We start from the raw sequence: 25,462 nt of genomic DNA on the forward strand, positions 1-25,462 counted from the left end.
TCAATGTGATCATGGCTGATCATTCTCAATCAGTACCCCGTTCCTGCCTTCTCCCCATACCCCCTGACTCCGCTATCCTTAAGAGCTCTATCTAGCTCTCTCTTGAATGCATTCAGAGAATTGGCCTCCACTGCCTTCTGAGGCAGAGAATTCCACAGATTTACAACTCTATGACTGAAAAAGTTTTTCCTCATCTCCGTTCTAAATGGCCTACCCCTTATTCTGAAACCGTGGTCCCTGGTTCTGGACTCCCCCAACATTGAGAACATGTTTCCTGCCTCTAACGTGTCCAACCCCTTAATAATCTTATACATTTCGATAAGATCCCCTCTCATCCTTCTAAATTCCAGTGTATACAAGCCTAGTCGCTCCAGTCTTTCAACATATGACAGTCCCGCCATTCCGGGAATTAACCTAGTAAACCTACGCTGCACTCCCTCAATAGCAAGAATGTCCTTCCTCAAATTTGGAGACCAAAACTGCACACGGTACTCCAGGTGCGGTCTCACTAGGGCCCTGTACAACTGCAAAAGGACCTCATTGCTCCTATACTCAACTCCTCTTGTTATGAAGGCCAACATTCCATTGGCTTTCTTCACTGCCTGCTGTACCTGCATCACCCCCCCCCCCCCAGGAGCGGGTGAGGTGTCCTGGGATTTTCATTAAATTTTGGGGGGCCCTGATATCTGCTCTTTTTAGTGGGGAGGGGAAGGGTTCGAGATCTCTCCTTACAATGGGGTCCTGGGACATTGCCCACACTTCAGGGAATCTAGGATATCTGCCTCCAGATCAGAAGGTCCAAGGATTTACCCCCAGTTTAGGCGGTTCCAGGATTTGACCCCAGAAATTTGCCACTAGTTTATGGGGTGCCAAGATATTGCCAAGGTTTTGTGATCCCAGGATATCTGCCCCCAGTGTAGGGGGTCCTGGGACATTGTCGCAGGTCGGTGGGTCCCAAGATTTGTCCCCAGTATTGGAAAACCCCAGGGGGTTACCCCCAGTTTAGAGCGTCCCAGAAATTTCTCGCTAGTTTATGGGGTGCCAAGATATTGCCTTAAGTTTTGTGAACCCAAGATAACTGCCCCCCAATGTAGGGGGTTCAATAGACAATAGGTGCAGGTGTAGGCCATTCGGCCCTGCGAGCCAGCACCGCCATTAAATGTGATCATGGCTGATCATTCTCAATCAGTACCCCGTTCCTGCCTTCTCCCCATACCCCCTGACTCCGCTATCCTTAAGAGCTTTATCTAGCTCTCTCTTGAATGCATTCAGAGAATTGGCCTCCACTGCCTTCTGAGGCAGAGAATTCCACAGATTCACAACTCTCTGACTGAAAAAGTTTTTCCTCATCTCAGTTCTAAATGGCTTACCCCTTATTCTTAAACTGTGGCCCCTGGTTCTGGACTCCCCCAACATTGGAAACATGTTTCCTGCCTCTAAGGTGTCCAACCCCTTAATAATCATATATGTTTCGATAAGATCTCCTCTCATCCTTCTAAATTCCAGTGTATACAAGCCTAGCCGCTCCAGTCTTTCAACATATGAAAGTCCCGCCATTCCGGGAATTAACCTAGTAATTAAGAGCTCTAACTAGCTCTCTCTTGAATGCATTCAGAGAAAATAGATGAGGGGGGGGATGGATGTGAGTTGGCGAGAAGGGTGAAGGTCCCAGGACCCTGAATTTGCCCCCAGTATTGGGGAACCCAAGGATTTGCCCCTAGTTTATGGAGTCGCGAAACATTGCCTGGATTCTGTGATCCTGGGATATCAGCGCCCCAGTGTTGGGGGTCAAGTCAGTGGATATTTTTGAGGAGGTAGATAGGTTCTTGATCAGTGTAGGTGTAAGGGGTAATGGGGAGAAGGTAGGAGTATGGGGTGATAGATCAGCCATGGTTTAATGGTGGAATGGACTCGATGGGCCGAGTGGCCTGGTCCTGGTCCTGCTGCTGGGATGTTTGACCTGATGCCGGTGCCTCAGTGTGTGTGGGTGGGGTGGGGGGGGGGTCTCCAACTGCTGGAGCCCCGCCCGGTAGAAGCCGGAGCCCCGCCCGGGGAGGGAGCAGCTGTAGCTGTAGCTGTACACACACAGCGCGGCGCACAGCCGTCCGCCCAGCGCACAGCCGGGGCCGGGGAACGGGCAGGCGGGAGGCCGGGGCTGCGGAGTCAAACTAGGCCGGGGCCCGGGGAGCGGGGAGCAGCGAGGCCGGGGAGGGGAGGCCGGTGCCCGGGGAGGCCGTGGAGGAGAGGCCGGGGCTGCGGAGTGAACCTAGGCCGGAGGCCGGGGAGAGGTGTAAAGTGAGGCCGGAGAGGGGAAGCCGGGTAGCGGGGAGCAGCGAGCCCGGGGAGGCCGGGGCTGCGGAGTGAACCTAGGCCGGAGGCCGGAGAAGGGAGGTCGGGGACCCGGGTAGTGAAGTGAGGCCGGAGAGGGGAGTAAAGAGCGGGGAGCAGCGAGCCCGGGGAGGGGAGGCCGGGGCCCGGGTAGTGTGCAGAGGGGAGGCCGGGGCTGCGGAGTGAACCTAGGCCGGAGAAGGGAGGTCGGGGACCCGGGGAGGAGCGAGCCCGGGGAGGGGAGGGTAGGGTAGGGTAGGCCGGGGAGGGTAGGGGAGGCCGGGGCCCGCCCGGGCCGTGATCCTGGCTGTGCCGGCCCAGTGAGGGGGAGGCCTAGGCCGGAGCCCGGGGAGGGTAGTGAAGGCCAGGGCCCGGGGAGGGGGGAGGAGCGAGCCCGGGTAGGGGAGGGTAGTGAAGCCCGGGGAGGGTAGTGAAGCCCGGGGAGGGTAGGGTAGTGAAGCCCGGGGAGGGTAGTGAAGCCCGGGGAGGGTAGGGTAGTGAAGCCCGGGGAGGGTAGTGAAGCCCGGGGAGGGTAGGGTAGTGAAGGCCGGGGAGGGTAGTGAAGCCCGGGGAGGGTAGGGTAGTGAAGCCCGGGGAGGGGAGGGTAGTGAAGCCCGGGGAGGGTAGTGAAGCCCGGGGAGGGTAGGGTAGTGAAGGCCGGGGCCCGCCCGGGCCGTGATCCTGGCTGTGCCGGCCCAGTGAGGGGGAGGCCTAGGCCGGAGCCCGGGGCTCGCGTATGTCGGAGGCCGAGTGCCGACGCTGGATCTCCGAGGTGATCGAGTGGCTGCGGGCGCGGAAGGCGCGGCCCGACCAGGAGCGCATCTGTAAGATGGTGCAGAGACGGCACGGCGTGGCCCCCGGCCGCACACGGCGACAACTCGAGGGGCTGCTGCGCTCCAGGGCCGTGCTGCGGGTCCGCTACAAGGGCTCACACTCGTACCGTACGGCGGCGGGCCCAGCGCCCCCTGGGCCTGAGCCTGGGCCTGGGCCTGGCCTGGAGCAGCAGCCGCAGCCCCAGCCCGGGCCCTCGGCCACCCGGGACCGGGACAGGCCGAGGCCGAGGCCGCCACCGCCCAGTGTAGTGCTGACCCGGGCCCGGCACAAGGAGCAGCAGGTGGCCCGGGCCCGCGGCGGCAACAACAACAACAACAGCAACAGCAACAGCAACAGCCCCGAGGCCGAGGGGAAGCGGCGGCTCCCGCTCACTGACAGCGGACCCGAGCGCAAGGTGGGCACCCTTGGGTGGGCACTGCACTGGGTGGAGGGTACTGGGTGCCCCTTGGGTGGGTGGGGTGGGGGGTACTGGGTGCCCCTTGGGTGGGGGGGGTGGGGGGGGTACTGGGTGCCCCTTGGGTGGGTGAGGGTATCAGGGTGCCCCTTGGGGGGTGGGGGGAGGCGAGTGGTATTGGCTGAGTGCTGTAGGGGTGACAAGGTGCTCCGTGGGGGGTGCTGGGTGCCTCTTGGGTGGGGGGTATTGGGTGCCGTTTGGGTGGGGGGGTACTGGGTGCCCCTTGGGTGGGTGAGGGTATCAGGGTGCTCCAGGGTGGGGGGGGGGTGAGTGGTATTGGCTGAGTGGTGTAGGGGTGACAAGGTGCTTCGTGGGGGGTGCTGGGTGGGTGAGGGTATCAGGGTGCCCCTTGGGGGGTGGGGGGAGGCGAGTGGTATTGGCTGAGTGCTGTAGGGGTGACAAGGTGCCCCGGGTGGGGGGTACTGGGTGCCTCTTGGGTGGGTGGGGTGGGGGGTACTGGGTGCCCCTTGGGTAGGGTGGTGGGGGGGGTACAGGGTGCTCCAAGGTGGGTGGGGTGGGGGGTACTGGGTGCCCCTTGGGTGGGGGGTACTGGGTGTCTCTTGGGTGGGTGGGGTGGAGGGTACTGGGTGCCCCTTGGGTGGGTGAGGATATCAGGGTGCTCCAGGGTGGGTGGGGGGGTAAGTGGTATTGGTTGAGTGGTGTAGGGGTGACAAGGTACCCCATGTGGGGTGGGGGGTGCTGGGTGCCTCGGGTGGGTGTGGTGGGGGTTACTGGATGCCCCGTGGGTGGGGTGGGATGGTACTGGGTGCTCCAGGATGGCGGGGGGGATTGGGTGCCCCTTGGGTGGGCACAGGGTGTCCAGGGTAGGTGAGGGGGGTGTGATTAGGTATCCAGGAGGCATTGGGTGTCTTTGAATGGGTTGACTGGGTGCCCCAGGGTGGCCGTGTGGGGAGTAACAGGGTGCCTGAGGGTCTATGGTGAGGGGTGTCTGGGTGCCCCTAGGCGGGGGGTGTGGGTGTAGTAGTTAACTGGGTGTCGAGGGTTGGTGGGTGGGCACTGGGTGTCCCAGGGTTAGAGGGATGCAAGGGAAGGCTCCAAGGATGGGTGGGGGTTTGGGTGTATGTGGGTGAAGAGGTTAACTTGGTGCCCGAGGATGGGGGGGGGTGGGGGGGATGGATGTGAGTTGGCGAGAAGGGTGAAGGTATGCTTAAGGATGGTGAATGGGTGCTGCAAGGTGGGGGGAAGAGGGTGTGAGTGGGTGCCCGTGGGTGACAGGGTGCCCAAGGTGGGTGCCTGAGGGTATGAGATGAGTTAGTGACAGGTGGGGTGATGCCTGAGGGTGGTGGGTGCCCGGGTTGATGGGGAATGACTGGGTGTGTAAGAAGGAACTGCAGATGCTGCTTTAAACCGAAGATAGAAACAAAAAGCTGGAGGAATGGGTGACGTTTTGGGTTGAGACCCTTCTTCAGACTGGCTGAATGACTGGGTGCCCAGTGTGGGTGTTGGAGTGAGTAGGTGCCTGGGATGAGGGTGCCTGGGTGGGAGGGGGTCTGTTGTTGGCCGTGGAGTGCGTTCTGCCCGGGGTGGGTGGAGGGTGGGAGTGGGCTGTGGATGCTGTGCCCACTGTGGAATTACAGGGATGGTACCATGTGTGGGTACAGAGGGTGCAGGGGGCTCGCCCATGGGAGTGGCAGCACCCAGTGTGGATGTGGGAGGGTGGGCCTGGAGTGTGTGCAGTGCACACTCACTGTGTGGGGCTGGGAATGCGAACATTCACACTGTGTGATGCAGAGAACGCGTGGCACACATCAACCTTCAGTGCTGAAAGTGGAAGCTGTAGTTTAGAAGCAACATTAAAGAGGAAGTGGCAGCTAGCAGGAAACAGATTAACAAACACGGTCCTTCGCTGGATGGTTTGTACAGGGATCGGCACTGGGCCTCAGCTGTTTGCAGCTCATGTTATCACTGGGATGAGTTTGCTGATGACACAATGTAGAGGCAAAGTTGGTAGTTGCTGCTTCACGGCGCGAGCGACCAGAGTTCAATCCTAAGCTCGGGTGCTGTCTGTGTGGAGTTTTCACGTTCTCCCTGTGACGACATGGGTTTCCTCCCACATCCTAAAGACGTGCAGGTTTCTAGGTTAATTAGCCTCTGTAAATTGCCCCTGGTGTGTAGGGACTGAATGTGAAAAGTGGGATAGCACAGAACTTGTGTGAACAAGTGATCAATGGTCAATGTGGACAGGGTGGGCCGAAGGGCCTGTTTCCATGCTGTATCTCTAAGCTGAAGTAAAGATGGAGAGGAAAGTATCATAAGACAAAGGAGCAGGATTAGGCCATTTGGCCCATCGGGTCTTCTGCTCCATTCGATCATGGCCGATCTATTTGTCCCACTCATCCAATTCTGCTTTCTCCCTGTAACCTTAATCAAGAACCTATCTATCTCTGCTTTCCTACACAAAGTAAGTTCATGAAGATGAGACGAGGAAGGGAAATGGATCTATTGTTTACAACTCATGTTTGTTGACCTGTGCAGAGATGAGAAAGCTTTGCATTGCGGAAAATTGCAGTACACACCGTTCCCCAGGAAGGCAACCCCCGCTGTAATGTGGAGCGGGAAGGGAGGGTTGTCTAAATCTAAATGGCCAGTGGGTGCAGAACTCTCAGATCTAATGGATGATTCGACAAACACGTGTACATGTATTCAGTAAGGAACCGGAAAAGGTATCAGGTCACTGTTTGTGGATGGGAGAATTGAATACCAAGGTAGGGAGGTGTATAGGAAGAAACTGCTGGTTTAAACCGAAGACTGGAGTAGGGTCTCGACCCGAAACATCACCCATTCCTTCTCTCCAGAGATGCTGCCTGTCCTGCTGAGTTACTCCAACGTTTTGTGTCCAACCAAGGTCGGAAGGTTCTGTTTCAGTTATACGGGGCGTTGTACTCTTTCTGATAAATGATATCGTTTCCTCTCTAACAAATGGCTATTGTTAAATGTAGAAGCAAGGAACTGCAGATGCTGGTTTACAAAAAAAAGACCCAAAATGTCGAACTCAGTGGGTCAGGCAGCATCTCTGGAGAACATGGATAGGTGACGTTTCACAGAGTGCTGGAGTAACTCAGCGGGTCAGGCAGCATTTCTGGAGAACATGGATTGGTGACGTTTCACAAAGTGCTGGAGTAACTCAGCGGGTCAGGCAGCATCTCTGGAGAACATGGATAGGTGACGTTTCACAAAGTGCTGGAGTAACTCAGCGGGTCAGGCAGCATCTCTGGAGAAGGTAGATAGGTGATGTTTCGGGTCGAGGCCCTTCTTCAGGAACGTGACTAGGTGACATTGTGGATTACTTGTTCTCAGCTCAACACTGTTGCTCTGTCTTCCTGCAGAAGACCAGGAGAACAAAGGAGGCAGCGCCGTTGGACAGTGAAGGAAGTGATGAAGAAAAGGCCGCTGCAACGAAAGATGTGGAATCGAGGAGGCAGGAGCCGCATGAGGCGCAGAATGACGTGGAGCCCGCCAGCGATGGCGGGAGTGGAGATGGTGAGGGGAGTCCCGCCAAATCACCCGCTGCTGAAGATGGGCCGGTTGAAGATACCGGTGAGCAGCTGTCCGCTGAAGAGCAGCTCAAGGTCCCTTCAGCTGCAGGGCAAAGCCCGTCGCAGTCCCCACGCCATGAGCCCAAGGACGTCACTGGAACTGAGCCGGGACAAGAGGCCGAGGAACGAGAGAGAGGCCAAGTGGACCTCTCCCCGAACATCGTGGGTGAAACAAGCTGTCCTGACGTCTCTGTCCACGTGGAGGAAGCCTGTGGAGACCCACACATCCTGGAGCCCGGCATCCAGCAAGGTAACGTGGACAGTCATAGCAAAAATAGATACAAAAAGCTGGAGAAACTCAGCGGGACAGGCAGCACCTCGGGAGATAAGGAATAGCTGACATTTTGGGTCAAGACCCTTCTTCCTACACTCATAGTCATAGCGTTGTACAGCATACAAAGAGGCCCATCTGCCCATCTGTGACGACTGTCACGCCTATCCACACTAATCCTGAGGGGTAACCTTTTCACACAAAGGGTGATGGAAGGAGCTGCCAGAGGTGGTAGTTGAAGCAGGGACTATCACAAAGTTTAAGAAACAGTTAGACATGTACTACTACATTGACTACATTGATACTGAATTGACTACAGTTGACTACAGTTTACTGAAGTCAAGAGTCATACAGTGGAAAGGGGCCACAACAGTCGGCTTTAGACGGATATGGGCCAAACGCAGGCAGGTGGGACCAGTGCAGATGGGACATGTTGGTCGGTGCGGGCAAGTTGGGCCGAAGGGCCCCTTTCCACTGTATGACTCTTGACTTCAGTAAACTATTGCCATACAAGCACAAGTCCCGATTAGTACAAAGTACATAGAAATAGTCTATGGAGACCGCGCACGTAAGTGTCGCTGGGTTTTGGTGCTATTTACAAAGTCCAGTCTGGTCCGCGCGCTGGGTCTCCTGGAAGGGTCTCCCGATCCAGGCGAGCCCCAGGCTGCTGCAGGGCCTCCAACCATCACCTCTGTGCGGATCATCCAGCAAACCGTCATCCCACTCCTGAATCTGTGGAATTCTCTGCCACAGAAGGCAGTGGATGCCAATTCACTGGACGTTTTCAAGAGAGAGTTAGATGTAGCTCTTGGAATCAAGGGATATGGGGAGAGAGCAGGAACGGGGTACTAAATTTTGCATGATCAGCCATGATCATATTGAATGGTGGTGCTGGCTCGAAGGGCCGAATGGCCAACTCCTACACCTATTTTTCTGGTTCCTCGCCCGTCCACCTTCAGCCTTTGTGCCCTGGGGCTGCCTCCCGCAGCTGACCTTCAGGGTGCGGATGGAAGGCTAGACCGCGGTTCCCTCTCTCACTGGCCCTCGCTCCTCGGGTCTGCCGTCGCCAGCCTCCTCCATCCTCCTCTGCGGTTCTCTGGACCTCGGGGGGGGGGGGGGGGGGGGGGGACGAACGGGGGGCGGCTGGGAGGCTCCCTCGATAGCTCGCGGCCCTCCCTCCCACCCGTGCGGCCCGCTGGTCCTTGCAAAGCAATCATACTAAATCCACCTTCACCACCCTCTCTCAGCCTGTGTCACCGCTGTACTTGTGAAGACTGCACCCGTATGTTACACTCAGCCTCAGATGTGTGTCCTGTTTCTTACCGCAGGTGAGGCAGGAGAAGACGGGGGATCGCCTGATCAGCTCAGTCTCGCGGACCGTGGCTCTACGGCGGTACCCCAGTGCATGGACAATGTGAGTACACTTCACACACTGCGCTCACGATCCTGCAACTCTCCCTCCCTCGCTCTCTCCAGGGGCGGTGTTAATGGGTTCATGTTTCAGTTTGGAGACCTTTCGCCCGGGCAGAGCAAGAACCGACAAAATGTCTTAGCCCCGCCATTCCCTCTCTCTCTATCCCTCCCCCACCCAAGTTACACGAGCTTGTCATTTTACCCCACAAACAGCTTACATTGGCCTGTTTCCTTTATCATCGTTACTTTTTTGCACATCTTTCATTCATTGTTCTTTATCTCTCCACATCACCGTCTATATCTCTCATTTCCCTTATCCCTAACCAGTCTGAAGAAGGGTCTCGACCCGAAACGTCACCCATTCCTTCTCTCCAGAGATGCTGCCTGTCCCGCTGAGTTACTCCAGCTTTTTGTGTCTATCTTCACCTTAACTCTGGTTCGCTTCCCACAGATACTGCCTGACCTGCTGAGGGTTCCCAGCATTCTCTCTATTTTAGATTTTCAGCATCTGCAGTTTTTATGATATTGGCATGTTGTCAGGTGTGGACAAATAAAAGGACCTTGAGTGTATTCTTAAAGGCAGCGAGATAGGTGAAATAAATGGTTTAATAGGCACAATAGACAATAGACAATAGGTGCAGGAGTAGGCCATTCAGCCCTTCGAGCCAGCACCGCCATTCAATGCGATCAAGGCTGATCACTCTCAATCAGTACCCCGTTCCTGCCTTCTCCCCATACCCCCTCACTCCGCTATCCTTAAGAGCTCTATCCAGCTCTCTCTTGAAAGCATCCAACGAACTGGCCTCCACTGGCTTCTGAGGCAGAGAATTCCACACCTTCACCACCCTCTGACTGAAAAAGTTCTTCCTCATCTCCGTTCTAAATGGCCTACCCCTTATTCTTAAACTGTGGCCCCTTGTTCTGGACTCCCCCAACATTGGGAACATGTTATCTGCCTCTAATGTGTCCAATCCCCTAATTATCTTATATGTTTCAATAAGATCCCCCCTCATCCTTCTAAATTCCAGTGTATACAAGCCCAATCGCTCCAGCCTTTCAACATACGACAGCCCCGCCATTCTGGGAATTAACCTAGTGAACCTACGCTGCACGCCCTCCATAGCAAGAATATCCTTCCTCAAATTTGGAGACCAAAACTGCACACAGTACTCCAGGTGCGGTCTCACCAGGGCCCGGTACAACTGTAGAAGGACCTCTTTGCTCCTATACTCAACTCCTCTTGTTACGAAGGCCAACATTCCATTGGCTTTCTTCACTGCCTGCTGTACCTGCATGCTTCCTTTCATTGACTGATGCACTAGGACACCCAGATCTCGTTGAACTCCCCCTCCTCCTAACTTGACACCATTCAGATAATAATCTGCCTTTCTATTCTTATTTCCAAAGTGAATAACCTCACACTTATCTACATTAAACTGCATCTGCCATGTATCCGCCCACTCACACAACCTGTCCAAGTCACCCTGCAGCCTTATTGCATCTTCCTCACAATTCACACTACCCCCCAACTTAGTATCATCTGCAAATTTGCTAATGGTACTTTTAATCCCTTCGTCTAAGTCATTAATGTATATCGTAAATAGCTGGGGTCCCAGCACCGAACCTTGCGGTACCCCACTGGTCACTGCCTGCCATTCCGAAAAGGACCCATTTATCCCCACTCTTTGCTTTCTGTCTGTCAACCAATTTTCTATCCATGTCAGTACCCTACCCCCAATACCATGTGCCCTAATTTTGCCCACTAATCTCCTATGTGGGACCTTGTCGAAGGCTTTCTGAAAGTCGAGGTACACCACATCCACTGACTCTCCCTTGTCAATTTTCCTAGTTACATCCTCAAAAAATTCCAGTAGATTTGTCAAGCATGATTTCCCCTTCGTAAATCCATGCTGACTCGGAATGATCCCGTTACTGCTATCCAAATGCTCAGCAATTTCGTCTTTTATAATTGACTCCAGCATCTTCCCCACCACTGATGTCAGACTAACTGGTCTATAATTACCCGTTTTCTCTCTCCCTCCTTTCTTAAAAAGTGGGATAACATTTGCTATCCTCCAATCCACAGGAACTGATCCTGAATCTATAGAACATTGAAAAATGATCTCCAATGCTTCCACTATTTCTAGAGCCACCTCCTTAAGTACTCTGGGATGCAGACCATCAGGCCCTGGGGATTTATCAGCCTTCAGTCCCATCAGTCTACCCAAAACCATTTCCTGCCTAATGTGGATTTCCTTCAGTTCCTCCATCACCCTAGGTTCTCCGGCCCCTAGAACATTTGGGAGATTGTGTGTATCTTCCTCAGTGAAGACAGATCCAAAGTAACGGTTTAACTCTTCTGCCATTTCTTTGTTCCCCATAATAAATTCCCCTGCTTCTGTCTTCAAGGGACCCACATTTGCCTTGACTATTTTTTTCCTCTTCACGTACCTAAAAAAACTTTTGCTATCCTCCTTTATATTATTGGCTAGTTTACCCTCGTACCTCATCTTTTCTCCCCGTATTGCCTTTTTAGTTAACTTTTGTTGCTCTTTAAAAGAGTCCCAATCCTCTGTCTTCCCACTCTTCTTTGCTATGTTATACTTCCTCTCCTTAATTTTTATGCTGTCCCTGACTTCCCTTGTCAGCCACAGGTGTCTCTTACTCCCCTTAGAGTCTTTCCACCTCTTTGGAATAAATTGATCCTGCAACCTCTGCATTATTCCCAGGAATACCTGCCATTGCTGTTCTACCGTCTTCCCTGCTAGGGCCTCCTTCCAATCAATTTTGGCCAGCTCCTGCCTCATGCCTCTGTAATCCCCTTTGCTATACTGTAATACCGACACTTCCGATTTTCCCTTCTGCCTTTCCATTTGCAGAGTAAAACTTATCATGTTGTGATCACTGCCTCCTAATGGCTCTTTTACCTCTCGTCCCCTTATCAGATCAGGATCATTACACAACACTAAATCCAGAATTGCCTTCTCCCTGGTAGGCTCCAGTACAAGCTGTTCTAAGAATCCATCTCGAAGGCACTCTACAAACTCTCTTTCCTGGGGTCCATTTCCAACCTGATTTTCCCAGTCTACCTGCATGTTGAAATCTCCCATAACCACATTTTAATGTAGGAGTTACTGTAGATATTAGATCTGTTTTTTTTAACATTATAATGAGGCATGTGCAGGAAGGGACTGCAGAAGCTGGGTTAAACCAAAGATAGGCACAAAAAGCTGGAGTAGCAGGCAGCATCTCTGGAGAGAAGGAATTTATAATGAGGCAATTAGTTCATAGCAACAATTGGTAGAAAAATTGAATCGCTCTGTGCGTCATCATGGACTCAATGGGCCAAAATGGCATCCCTCTCTCTCCTATGAAAATATGACCAGGTTGGGCCACAGCTGGAATACTGTACACTTATAAAGTCACACAGTCATACAGAAGGGATATAGGCCCTTCTGCCCAACTTACCTAAGCCAAGATGCCCCATATACACAAGACCTACCTGCCTGCGTTTGACCCATGTTGCTCAAAACCTTTCCTATCCATGCACCTGTCTAAATGTCTGTTTAAATGTTATAGTATCTCCTGTAACTGCCTTCTCTGACAGCTCGTTTCACATACCCACCACCCTCTGTGTAGAAAACATTGCCTCTCAGGTTCCTATTAAATCTTTCCTCTGGATTCACCATATCTATTGCCCATATCATTTCATACACCTCTATAAGAACACCCCTCAACCTCTTGTGCACCAAGGAATAAAGTCCTAGCCTGCCCAACCTATCCCTAGAGCTCTGGCCCTCAAGTGCTGGCAACATCCTCGTAGTTCTTCTCTGCGCCGTTTCCAGCTTGACAGCATAACTTCCAATCTTACAGGAAAGGTGTGAGTGGACAGGAGAGGATGTAAAGGAGATTTATGAGTAGGTATATTGTGGGACTTGAGAGAGATTGGAAAGGCTGTGTCTGCTTTCTTTGGAGATACCTACGAGGAGACTTAATAGAGGTATATAAAACTGAGATACCTAGTGCATATCCTTTATCAGGAAAGAGTCAGAAAGCATGAGGGCATAGACTTAATTAATTTACACACAAATCAATTTGTAGAAAGATTAATTGGGCGGCATGGTGCATAGCGGTAGAGTTGCTGCCTCACAGCGCTAGAGACCCAGGTTCGATCCTGACTATGGATGCCTGGCTCTATGGAGTTCGTACCTTCTCCCCGTGGGTTTTGTCCGGGTGCTCTGGTTTCCTGCCAAATCCCAAAGACGTGCAGGTTTGTAGGTGAATTGGCTTCGGTAAATTGTCCCTAATGCGTAGGATAGAACTAGTGTACAAGTGATCGCTGGTCAGCGCGAACTCCATGGGCAGAAGGGCCTGTTTCCTCCCACATCCCAAAGATTTAATGACTTGGATGAAGGGATTAAAAGTACCATTAGCAAATTTGCAGATGTTACAAAGTTGGGTGGCAATGTGAACTGTGAGGAAGATGCTAAGAGGTTGCAAGGTGACTTGGACAGGTTGTGTGTGTGGGCGGATGCAGTTTAATGTGGATAAGTGTGAGATTACCCACTTTGGTGGTCAGAATAGGAAGGCAGATTATTATCGGAATGAATGCAGTGGAGGCCAATTCTCTGAATGCATTCAAGAGAAAGCTAGATAGAGCTCTTAAGGATAGCGGAGTCAGGGGGTATGGGGAGAAGGCAGGAACGGGGTACTGATTGAGAATGATCACAATGAATGGTGGTGCTGGCTCGAAGGGCCGAATGGCCTACTCCTATTGTCTATTGATGTGCGGGTCTGTAGATCAACTGGCCTTTATAAATAATTGTGTAGGGAGTGGATGCAAAAGTGGGATAACATAGAACTAGTGTGAACAGATGGTTGGTGAGGGCTGAAGGGCCTGTTTCTTGCTGTATCTCTAAACTAAACTAAGTATTTCCTCTTTGCAGAGGCCTCCTGCAGTGCGTGATCAGGGGACTTGCCAACAGCCTGAACCCCAAACTAGTGAAGGTAGGAGGTGTTTGAGATGCTGCATTTCGTGCTTATGTTCATAAGATATAGAAGCAGAATTAGGCCATTCGGCCCATTGTCTACTCTGCCATTCAATCATGGCTGATCTATCTTAACCTCTCAACCCTATTCTCCTGTCTTCTCCCAATAGATGTTGCTGAGGCCACATTTAGAGTATTTTTAAGGCAGAGATGGATAAATTCTTGATTAGTGCGGGTGTCAGAGGTTATGGGGAGAAGGCAGGGGAATGGGGTTGGGAGGGAGAGATGGATCAGCCATGATTGAATGGAGGAATAGATTGGATGGGCCGAATGGCCTCATTCTCCTCCTATCCCTTGTGGTCCGATGACGTCATTTAAAACACGTCATGCCGTGGCTACGTCATCGCGTCGCCGGTGGGCGGGGCTGCGCGGTCACCGCCACGCATGCGCGCAGCGGCGGCGGGACTGACGGACGGTCCGAGGGCTGGGCGGGCTCCGGACAGTGGTCAGCGGCGGCCGGGTGAGGTGAGGAGAAGAAAGGGCGAGCGGGGAAGTGGCGGCTGGCCGGCACGGCAGGGCAGGGCAGCGGGCGCCGCGATGGGTGGGTGGGTGGGTGGGCGACGGCCTGAGTGACGGCGGGCGCGGCCAATGAGGGAGGGAGGGATGGATGGGGGGGGCGGGGGAGGCGGGTCCTTGCTGAGTGGGGCGGGGGGGGGGGGCTTCCCGGCTCACGTGACCAGCGCCGTTGACGTCACGGGCCCCAGCAGCTGAGGTGACCGGGTTTGTCGGTGCAGCAGCTGGAACAGCTGCACTCCACTGCAGAAGATGCAACTCCAGGGCAGCCGACGCTGTGCATGCAGCTCCAGGGCAACCCACACTGCATGCAACTCCAGGGAACCCCACGCTGTGCATGCAACTCCAGGGCACTCCCACACTGTGCATGCACCTCCAGGGCACTCCACTGTAGAAGATGCAACACCAGGGCACCCCACACTGTGCATGCAACTCCAGGGCACCCCACGCTGTGCATGCAACTCCAGGGAACCCCACGCTGTGCATGCAACTCCAGGGCACCCCACGCTGTGCATGCAACTCCAGGGAACCCCACGCTGTGCATGCAACTCCAGAGCAGCCGACACTGCATGCAACTCCAGTGCAATTAATGCAGTCTGAAGAAGGGTCTCAACCCGAAATGTCACCCATTCCTTCTCTCCAGAGATGCTGCCTGTCCGGCTGAGTTACTCCAGCACTTGGTGTCTATCTCCAGTGCAGTTGATGCTTTGCATGCCACTCCAGTGCAGTTGATGCTGCGCATGTAACTCCATTGCAGTAGATACTGTACGTGTAACTCGAGTGCAGTTGATGTAAGTCGCATTGATGCAGCCAGTCCCGTGACTGTTGCTCCATTGTGGCCAATGCAGTGCCTGTCGCTCCATTGCAGGTGCCATGCCTGTTGTTCAGTTGCAGCCGGTTGCTATGGGTTGCCTTGGGTGTCATGCAAGAGGCTATAGTTCAGTTCAGTTTATTGTCGCGTGTACCGAGGTAGAGTGAAAAGCATTTGTTGCGTGCTGACCAGCCAGCGGAAAGACAATACATGATTACAATCGAGCCGTTGCTTCAGTCCATTTGCACATGTACAGAGGACCATGGTACGGAGCCTTGTAGCTGCATTATTTCTTCCCTGCTTTCAGGCTGTCCAAAATGAGTAATGGATCCTGTGGTTTTACATGGATAGCAAAGTTTAGAGGGGAGATGGGCGTGGGATTAGCTCAGTAAGACAACATGGTCAGCATGCGTGAGATGTGCCGAAGGACCGGTTTCCCTGCTGTGTGCCTCAGTGTCTCTGTTGTTTTAGAGCTGCAGTTCCATTTAACAAAAGATGTCAGGAAAGGAAAATCCCTGTGTCAACATTGATCTTGTACTTTCACTTGAGGGTAAATAAGGCTTGGAGTAAAGTTTTTTTAGACACATTTGGCTCGCTCTTTATTTCTGCTTCAAAAAGATGTGGCACTTGAATCCTACCATGGAGACCTTTTTATTACTTTAGTTTAATTTAGAGATGCAACGTTGGAAACGGGCCCAGACGGGCCCAAACGAGTTTTGTTTTTCCATTTCATCTTTTATGCGAGTTTAGTTTGGAGATGCAGCGTGGAAGCAGGCCCTTCGGCTCACCGGGTCCACGCCTACCAAATTGCCACTGGTGTGTAGGGAATAGATGAGAAAGTGGGGTAACGTCGCACTAGTGTGAGCTACCGGCTGAATCACTGTGCTGCCCTGAGCATGGAGTACAGCAACCGGGCGAACCAGTTACCAATCCATCAGCATTTCCATGTAGTCAGCGAGCAGACTATCAGAGTTTTACTGTATTCATGAAGGACAAATTAAAACTAAAGTATTTGCATTGATGTATTTGCAATTTAAATGAATTAATATGATCCAGCATCAAACAACACTGCCTGCTCCTTTTTATTACAAATTGAACAACATAGATTTTTACATTTGTGGCACTCTGATAGACAATAGGTGCAGGAGTAGGCCATTCGCCCCTTCGAGCCAGCACCACCATTCAATGTGATCATGGCTGATCATTCTCAATCAGTACCCCGTTCCTGCCTTCTCCCCATACCCCCTGACTCCGCTATCCTTAAGAGCTCTATCAAGCTCTCTCTTGAATGCATTCAGAGAATTGGCCTCCACTGCCTTCTGAGGCAGAGAATTCCACAGATTCACAACTCTCTGACTGAAAAGGTTTTTCCTCATCTCAGTTCTAAATGGCCTACCCCTTATTCTTAAACTGTGGCCCCTTGTTCTGGACTCCCCCAACATTGGGAACATGTTTCCTGCCTCTAACGTGTCCAACCCCTTAATAATCTTATATGTTTCGATAAGATTCCCTCTCATCCTTCTAAATTCCAGTCCCAAGAAGGGTCTCGACCCGAAACGTCGCCCATTTCTTCTCTCCTGAGATGCCGCCTGACCTGCTGAGTTACTCCAGCATTTTGTGAATAAATACCTTCTAAATTCCAGTGTATACAAGCCTAGCCGCTCCAGTCTTTCAACATAGGACAGTCCCGCCATTCTGGGAATTAACCTTGTAAACCTACGCTGCACGCCCTCAATAGCAAGAATATCCTTCCTCAACTTTGGAGACCAAAACTGCACACAGTACTCCAGGTGCGGTCTCACTGATGTGATAACAGTGTCTAGATTTGTGTGTCATCTGTAAGCACGAGTGTTTCCAAACCAGTTTGCCACGGCACAATGGTATCCCTTCAGAAATGAACAGGTGTGCTGCACAATTGCTAAGTCTGTTGTTGTTAGAAACACTCTTCAAACTTGCTTACACAGGTTGAAGAGTGTTGGGTTATTTTCTGTTTATTAATGTAATGAAGCACTTCATGAAACTGAATAGCAGTCATAAGTGATAGGAGCAGAATTAGGCCATTCGGCCCCCCATCAAGTCTACTCGGCCATTCAATCATGGCTGATCTATCTCTCCCTCCTAGCCCCATTCTCCTGTCTTCTCCCCATCACCCCTGACACCCGCACTGATCAGTAAATCAAGCTGTGTGACTAGGTGTGGGCTGGAGTTGCAGCCCCAATAAACGCTCACTTATTGTGAATTGAAACGTATCCGAGGCAATAGAACTGAGCAGGGAACAAGGGACAGAGTAGGATTTCTTATGACGACTTTTAAGTCGCCATGCAGCCGCCTGTCACTTTTTCTACACTTGGACGTTCATTTCATCTTGTTAAGAAGACATAATGCCTTCAGAAGAGAAAACAAATTCACAGGAACAAAGCTAGTCAAATTTATTCAAAGTAAACTTTTTACAATGTTAAACCTTTGGGCTTATGTTTCAATACTTACCAGCCGTTCACTATTTACTTTAATACGACAACGGCAGTTTTCATCTTTATAAAATGCTGTTGCCTGGAACAATTCTTTAGCAACAATTAATATCTGTCTGATTATTTCCTCTGAGAGTCATAGAATGATACAGTGTGGAAACAGGCCCATCTTGCCCACACCGGCCAACCTGTCCTAGCTACACTAGTCCCACCTGCCTGCGTTTGGCCCATATCCCTCGAAACCTGTCCTATCCATGTAACTATCTAACTGTTTCTTAAACATTGGGATAGTCCCAGCCTCAACTACCTCCTCTGGCAGCTTGTTCCATACACCTCCCACCCTTTGTATAAAGAAGTTACCCCTCAGATTCCTATTAAAAAAATTTCCCCTTCACCTTTAACCTATGTCCTCTGGTCCTTGATTCACCTACTCTGGGCAAGATGCTGCCTGTCCCACTGAGTTCCTCCAACTTTTTGTGTCTGTCTTTGATGTAAACCAGCATCTGCGGGTCCCTCCTACTTATTTCCAAATTGCTCCTTTCCCTTATTCCCCCTCCCTTCCAATTGTGATCTGTGCACATTCCTCCCAGGCTCTCCATTCTGGCCCTGACACATTCTTGCTCATTATTGCTCCTTCGCTGGTGGCCTCCCTTTAAGCCGCATAGCTCTTAGCAGTTGAAATCCCGATCCTTCCTCCCAGCTTTCAAGCAGCTCTTTAAAATCATGTCTTGGCCAAGATTTTGATCATCTCCTTATGTCTAAATTTCTTTGATTGCACTCTTTTGATGTGCATTGAGATGTTTTATTACATTAAAAGGGATTATATATGGTTGGCAGTGTGCCTCTTTCTATGCGGATGTGTTATGTCAGTGCCTCTCTGATGGTATTTCAATGTTCTGTATTGTCTGCTGTGAACTACACCTCCTTAGGCACAGGAGGATCACCTCTTATTATTTGAAGTTTCTGAACTCCAAATGTTGTTTGATCTTTCCTTTTGCTTCCTGCTTCTGCAGATGTTGGAGATGAGGGTTAATCTCCGATTACCAAAGACAGCTTTGTAGCAGAGTCAAATAAAGCTGTATTTCTATTGCTGGTTCTGTAAGTGACAACCAGAACTGCCTAATATGTGACATATTAATTCTGGATACATGATAAGGGAATAACGTTTGGTGCAAGGTAAAGCCAGCAAAGTCCAATCAAGGATAGTCCGAGGGTCACCAAAGAGGTAGACAGTGCTGAACTACTATCTACCTCTTTGGTGACCCCCGGACTATCCTTGATCCTTAAGAGCTAGATAGAGCTCTTAAGGATAGCGGAGTCAGGGGGTATAGGGAGAAGGCAGGAATGGGGTACTGGTTGAGAATGATCAGCCATGATCACATTGAATGGCGGTGCTGGCTCGAAGGGCCAAATGGCCTCCTCCTGCACCTATTGTCTCCCGCACCTAAAGTCTATCTGACTTTGCTGGCTTTACCTTGCACCAAACGTCACTCCAGTATCATGTATCGATACACTGAAACCGAAGATAGACACAAAATGCTGGAGTAACTCAGTGGGACAGGCAGCATCTCTGGAGAGAAGGAATGGGTGACCCCCCTTCAGACTGAAGGGTCTCGACCCAAAATGTCACCCATTCCTTCTCTCCAGAGATGCTGCCTGCCCTGCTTACTCCTGCATTTTGTGTCTATCCTCTCTCTCTCCTCCCATGGTATTTGATCCCAGTCATTGGATTAGATTAGGTTTATTATTGTCTGGGGTACAGTGAAAAGGTTTGTTTTGCATTCTATCCAAGCAGATCAGATGGACCATGCATAAATACAATCGTCAAACTCAAGTACAATGGGTAGAGCTAACGGGAAGATACAGAGCACAGAATACAGTTCTCAGTTCTCAGCATCAGTTCCAGAGACTAACTCCAATGTCTGCAATGGGGTAGAGGTGAATCGGATAGAGCATATGGAAGTCCTGAGTCCATGCAATGCATTTCTTTGTCGGTTTTCCAGCGCTGCAGAATGCAACAAAGCATGTCGGGGCCCTGCACTCCTGTGCCTCTGGCAGCACTGAATACAGCTGCATTTCTGCAACAGCCAAAGCATTCTTTGCCGCACCGCACAATGACCCCTTAGCACGCCTCTCCTGCGCCAAGTAGCCTTGAAACTCCTTGCGCTCTCTTTCTAAATCCTTCATACTTTTGAACCCTTCTATGAAACCTCCCCTTGGTTTTCCCCATTCCTGAGGACTGTGAGGCGAATTACTTTTGTGAAGGAAGGAACTGCAGATGCTGGCTTGCAACGAAAATAGGCACAAAATGCCGGGGCAGCTCAGCTGGTCAGGGTGCATCTCTTGAGAAAAGGGATATGTGACGTTTTGGGTCGAGGTCCTTTTAGCATTGCTGCCTGACTGCTGAGTTAATCCAGCATTTTGTGTCCAGGCCAATTTCTTTTGATTTTTGCTGGCGTTGGAATCTGAAATATTTGTGTGGTCCTGATTCTATTTGTTATGTGCTATGAATTGTAAGCTATTGGCCCACATCGTCCCCATATTGGTTTGATATCTGTTAAACCACTCTTTGTCTGCACAAGTTTCTTTGTCATTCACTGATGTGATTGTACACAGCGCGATCTACCCTGAACGTATCATTGACATTCAGTCCTGCCAGATCCCAAAGCTTACAACTGTGAACGTTTGTGTCGTAAAGCGAAGAATTTACACTAAATATTTACATTTTAAACAGTAAAATTGAAGAGACTAGAAAATATTTTAAACACTTGTAAACGGTTGAGAGAGATGGAAGCAGGCCCTTTGGCCCACCGAGTCCGTGCAACTAATGATCATCCATAGATTAGTTCTTTCCAACATACGGGACAATTTACGGAAGCCAATTCACCTACAATCCTGCACGTCTTTGGAAAGTGGGTGGAAACCAGAGCACCTGGAGAAAACCCACGCAGGTCACAGGGAAAACGTACAAACTCTGTACAGACAGCACCTGTAATCAGGATCGAACCCTGGTCTCTGGCGCTGCAAGGCAACAATACCGCTGCGTCACTGTGCCACTGTATATTAACTAAAGTAATGAAACAAGATCTGAATATACCTAACCTTCTGCCTCAACCTTCCTCTTGCAATGTGCTGGCTTGTTCTCCTTTGTTGACCTAAGATCGCATGTACAGTGGGTGGATGTCCTGGTGGTGATAGAAATGTGTGGCACTCTATACTCTGTTGCTGGTCTAGCGAGCATTTACAGCTATTGATATATATATATATATGTATATATTTATAAATTTAAAGACGTGGGTCATTATGATTCACCAGATGATTGCTGCCTAAAGTCTGATGTTTGCATTTTCCTCTTGTTTTAGCGGTTCCTGAGGTTAGCGGTGCTTCCTGTCTACTTACGCCATCGGCTTCTCCAGTAGAGATGGTTCCTGAAGAGAACGGCCCCACAGATAGACACCTGTAAGTAACGCACTCTTGCAGAGTTCAGGGCTCGCATTACATTTTGTACCGCCCATCCTTGTCTGTAGCCTTGCACATTCGGCTTTGCATGTTCTGTGCAACTTCAACCGTGAATGAGTCAAGATGCCTCCGGAAAAACATAATCAAGGACCACTCGCATCCCGTCGGTCCATTCTCTCTTCTCACAGTGCCTCAGTACACGTGACGATAATAAACTAAAGTAAACTGATCTGAACGTAAAATGGTAACCCCTAGCATGGCCTTTTATCTGCGTATCCGCCATCTCAGCCACTTCTTCACCTACTTCACTTTGGCATCTCAGTTGGTTGAGGAGGAAGTGCAGTCAAGCTTAGACGGAGATGTGAATTAGAAGGGTATTAAGGTGGTTTATTCTTGGCGTCTTTGTTAACAGGGTGGAAGAGGAAGGGAAATCTGTAGACCCGACGGAATGGAGTATCGTTGACGTGGTGAATTACTTTAAAGCGGCTGGATTCCCAGAGCAAGCCGTTGCTTTTGAGGATCAGGTGAGTGACTGGGTTAACACATGATGAGCGTTTGACGGCACTGGGCCTGTACTCGTTGGGGTTTAGATGAGGGGGGACTGCATTGAAACACACAGAATAGTGAAAGGCCAGGGTAGAGTGAACGTGGAGAGGATGTTTCCACTAGTGGGAGAGTCTAGGACCAGAGGTCATAGCCTCAGAAATAAAGAATGTGCCTTTAGGAAGGCGGAAGAGAAATTTCTTTAGTCAGAGGGTGGTGAATCTGTGGAATTCATTGTCACAGACAGTTCAAGGAGGCCAAGTCAATGGATATTTTTAAGGTAGAGATTGACTGATTAGTAAGGATGTCAGGGGTTATGGGGAGAAGGCAGGAGAATGGGGTTGAGAGGGAAAGATAGATCAGCCATGATTGAATGGCAGAGTAGACTTGATGGGCCGAATGGCCTTATTCTGCTCCTAGAACTTATGAGTGTGAAGCCTTGTGATATTGAATTTACAAGCAGTGCCGATGTTTCTATTTTCTGAATTCCTCAAGAAGTGTTTTATGGTTGAAGGTGTTTTAAGTACAGACAGCATGCAAAACAAAGCTTTTCACTGTACTTCAGATGTGGCAATAATAAACTAATACCAATAAACTCTGCACTTAAAATCCCTTTAACCATAAAATCCCTGTTGGATGCCCGTTGGATGTAATGAATTCTGCCACAAGGAAGCTGCTGTTAATTTACAACTTGCTGTTCTTGCTTAATGGGTTCCACACGAGGGCTGTTTTATTTTCATTGGAACTCGTTACTGGTGTTTGCCGCAAAATATTTTTTTACAAGAGGGGGAGTGTCACCAAGATAGTTGGCTTACAACTAACTAAAATGGGTGGAAGATTAAATGTGTAAGTGAGCCCCCCTAGTTCAACTGTAAACGCATGCAGCTTCAGGAAGAGTATTTTATTTGAAAGCAGAGCAGTGCCTTGGTTTCCCTCAGGCATATCCAAGAGGGCAGCTGTCGGATTATTGCCAGATGCTCATGGGCCACACATCAAGAGTTTAGTTTAGATATACAGCGTGGAAACAGGCCCTTCGGCACACCGAGTCCGCACCGACAAGTCACATAAAAATATTAACACACACTAGGGACAATTTTACAATTATACCAAGCCAATTAACCTACAAACCTATACGTCTTTGGAGTGTGGGAGGAAACCGGAGATTTCGGAGGGCATTTAAAACTGAGGCGAGAAGCAACTTTTTCACCCAGAGAGTTGTGAATTTGTGGGATTCTCTGCCACAGAGGGCAGTGGAGGTCAATTCACTGGATGAATTTAAAAGAGAGTTAGATAGAGCTCTAGGGGCTAGTGGAATCAAGGGATATGGGGAGAAGGCAGGCACGGGTTACTGATTGTGGATGATCAGCCGTGATCACAATGAATGGCGGTGCTGGCTCGGGCTAAATGGCCTCCTGCACCTATTTTTCTATGTTTCTAAAACCTACGCAGAGGGGAGAATGTACAAACTCCGTACCGACAAGCACCCATAGTCAGGATTGAACCCGGATCTCTGGTGCTGTGCCTCTCTAAGAGCTCCCGGCAGCTGCAGAGTCTCAACAATTGCAGCACAGTTCCTCCAGCACACAGCCTGGGAGTCCCTGTTCCCGATCAGTCTGCATGTTGTTCTCCTCACTTCTTGCTTCGTCGCTGTTACCAGCCGTGTGTGGTATCTCCAGCTGAGATGCAAGTGTGGCGTTTAGCTGCTGCACACAGAGTGACCTGGTCTCATCACACGGTATGTTGCACTGGGCTTTGTAGTCAGGATTCTGAATACAACATTATTCTCTTAAAGCGAGAGACAGAAGGAACTGCAGATGCTAGTTTACACACAAAAAAAAACCCCACCAAGCTCTGGAGTAATTCAGCGGGTCAGGCAGCATCTCTAGAGGACATGGACAGATGATGTTTTGGGTCAAGTCCCATCTCCCCCTCCCCTAATTTCCTTGTGTATCTACTCATTATCACACAAACTCATAAAATCGCCATTGGTTCTTTTGTTTTGCACATTTGCCAATGATTTTATACTTGCAGTAGTGATGGTTTGAAGTGAGCAAGTAACCATCCAGCAGATAATTGGGATGAGGGAGGAAGCTAGCTCGGTGTCAGGGAGAATGTGCAGCCCCTGCACGGACAATACTGAGGGTCAGCTTCAGTCCTGGGTCTGCAGAACAGTGACGCAGTGGTACAACTGCTTCACCACCGTGGTTGTGGCTTCCAACCAGTGTCTCGTACCCCTGTGTCTACAAATGTTGTAGCTGAGACAGAGGGCGTTGCCATCTGGGCCATTGAACAAGCATGCAAAGTCAATATAAACATGAGGAACCTCATTGTGTCATTGTATTGAAATTATTTTGTCTGTAGACAAATTTTAATCTTCTTTACTCCAGGAGATCGATGGCAAGTCCCTACTCCTAATGAAGAGGAACGATGTTCTGACAGGACTGGCAATTAAACTGGGGCCGGCTCTGAAGATTTATGAATTTCATATCAAGGTTCTACAATTGCATCATTTTAACAATGAGGCTCCGTCGTGCTGATCTGCATACACCATTGGCAGCAGAATGTTTGTCCAGCTCCTGTCTGTAAGCACCTCACTGAAGTCTCGCTTCAGTGTGCTCCCAAACTAGACCCAAGTGAAAGGTGGAGCGACACCAGGAATAAGAAGTTCATGGAAGAAAAGTACTGGGTTTCTATAGTGTTTGGGAGTTTGTTGTAGACTTTCCAACACTATCTGACATATCTGAAGCTGAGATGATCTCTGTTGCAAGGATTGGCTGCACTCCTGGTGTGGGGGTCTTTAACCCATCTCTTTGCAGATGATGGCCAATTACCCCACTGGCCGAGGTGGGTGCGCTGTTCTACTACAGGGTCCAATGCCGTTCAAGCGTAAATGGAGGACTGCTCTGCAGGACTTGTTCTTCATCCTTTATGAAGCGTGGGATACTGCAAATAAACTAGAAAGCCCAAAGAAATGGGCAAATATTAAACACACAGAGTATCTAATAGATGAAGCATCTTCCTGCAGTCCGGCGGTAGTTGATTGTCCGACTAGCTTCATATTAACAGGAATCTTCAAGGTAAATATAAAATGTGCAGGAAGGAACTGTAGATGCTGGTTTAAACTGAAGATAGACACAAAGTGCTAGAGTATCTCTCCTCTCCAGAGATGCTGCCCGTCCCGCTGAGTTACTCCAGCATTTTGTGTGTATCTTGAATATAAATTGTCTCCATTGAGCCCATAATAATGTGATGGGCTCATCACAAACATCATCTCTGTGCTTTGTCTTCTGACCTTTACATCCTCCTCAAATTTGTCACTTTGAAGTTTTACTTCGAGTTACAAGGTTGTTACTGGTGTTTCTTGTGTATTTTTAAAGATTTTATTATTTTGGAAATGTGTATATTCCAAAGTACAATGAAAGCCTTAAAATTGAAATCTTGAGAGCAGGGGGGTTATGACTGTGTGATGACTCGTGCAGGAGTCGGTGTGCTTGTGAATGAATCTGCAACGTTTAAAAATATATATTTATATTATATATTGTGCTTCTGCTTGCTCTTTTTCTATTATAAATTCCTATATCTATACAATAGAATCTGAATGACTAAACTTCTCATATTCCCACAATCTTCTATGTTTTTGCGCTACCACTATTAGGGAGATGAGCTTACAATATGTGCAGGAAAAAAAACCTGCAGAAGCTGGTTTAAATCGAAGGTAGACACAAAATGCTGGAGTAACTCAGCGGGTCAGGCAGCATCTCAG

General features: G+C 50.1%; 1 protein-coding gene across 1 annotated transcript; it reads left to right on the forward strand.

The window, feature by feature from the left end:
- Positions 1-2,930: 2,930 nt before the first annotated feature.
- On the forward strand, positions 2,931-25,462 carry samd1b (sterile alpha motif domain containing 1b). The gene is made up of 7 exons (XM_078429547.1): positions 2,931-3,556; positions 6,964-7,423; positions 8,773-8,858; positions 13,804-13,864; positions 21,060-21,156; positions 21,569-21,680; positions 24,087-25,462. Exons 1-7 carry the CDS (start codon positions 3,065-3,067, stop codon positions 24,234-24,236), a joined length of 1,458 nt encoding a protein of 485 aa, XP_078285673.1. The 5' UTR covers positions 2,931-3,064; the 3' UTR covers positions 24,237-25,462.

The sequence above is a fragment of the Rhinoraja longicauda genome, chromosome 37, assembly GCF_053455715.1.
Source record: "Rhinoraja longicauda isolate Sanriku21f chromosome 37, sRhiLon1.1, whole genome shotgun sequence".
Classification (NCBI taxonomy): domain Eukaryota; kingdom Metazoa; phylum Chordata; class Chondrichthyes; order Rajiformes; family Arhynchobatidae; genus Rhinoraja; species Rhinoraja longicauda.

Bases quoted from the DNA above. Each gene is read 5' to 3' on its own strand.
- samd1b (XM_078429547.1), top strand. From the start codon at position 3,065: ATGTCGGAGGCCGAGTGCCGACGCTGGATCTCCGAGGTGATCGAGTGG. The intron at 13,865-21,059 runs GTAGGAGGTGTT...CTCTTGTTTTAG, and splicing joins TGAACCCCAAACTAGTGAAG to CGGTTCCTGAGGTTAGCGGT. The intron at 21,681-24,086 runs GTGAGTGACTGG...TCTTTACTCCAG, and splicing joins CCGTTGCTTTTGAGGATCAG to GAGATCGATGGCAAGTCCCT.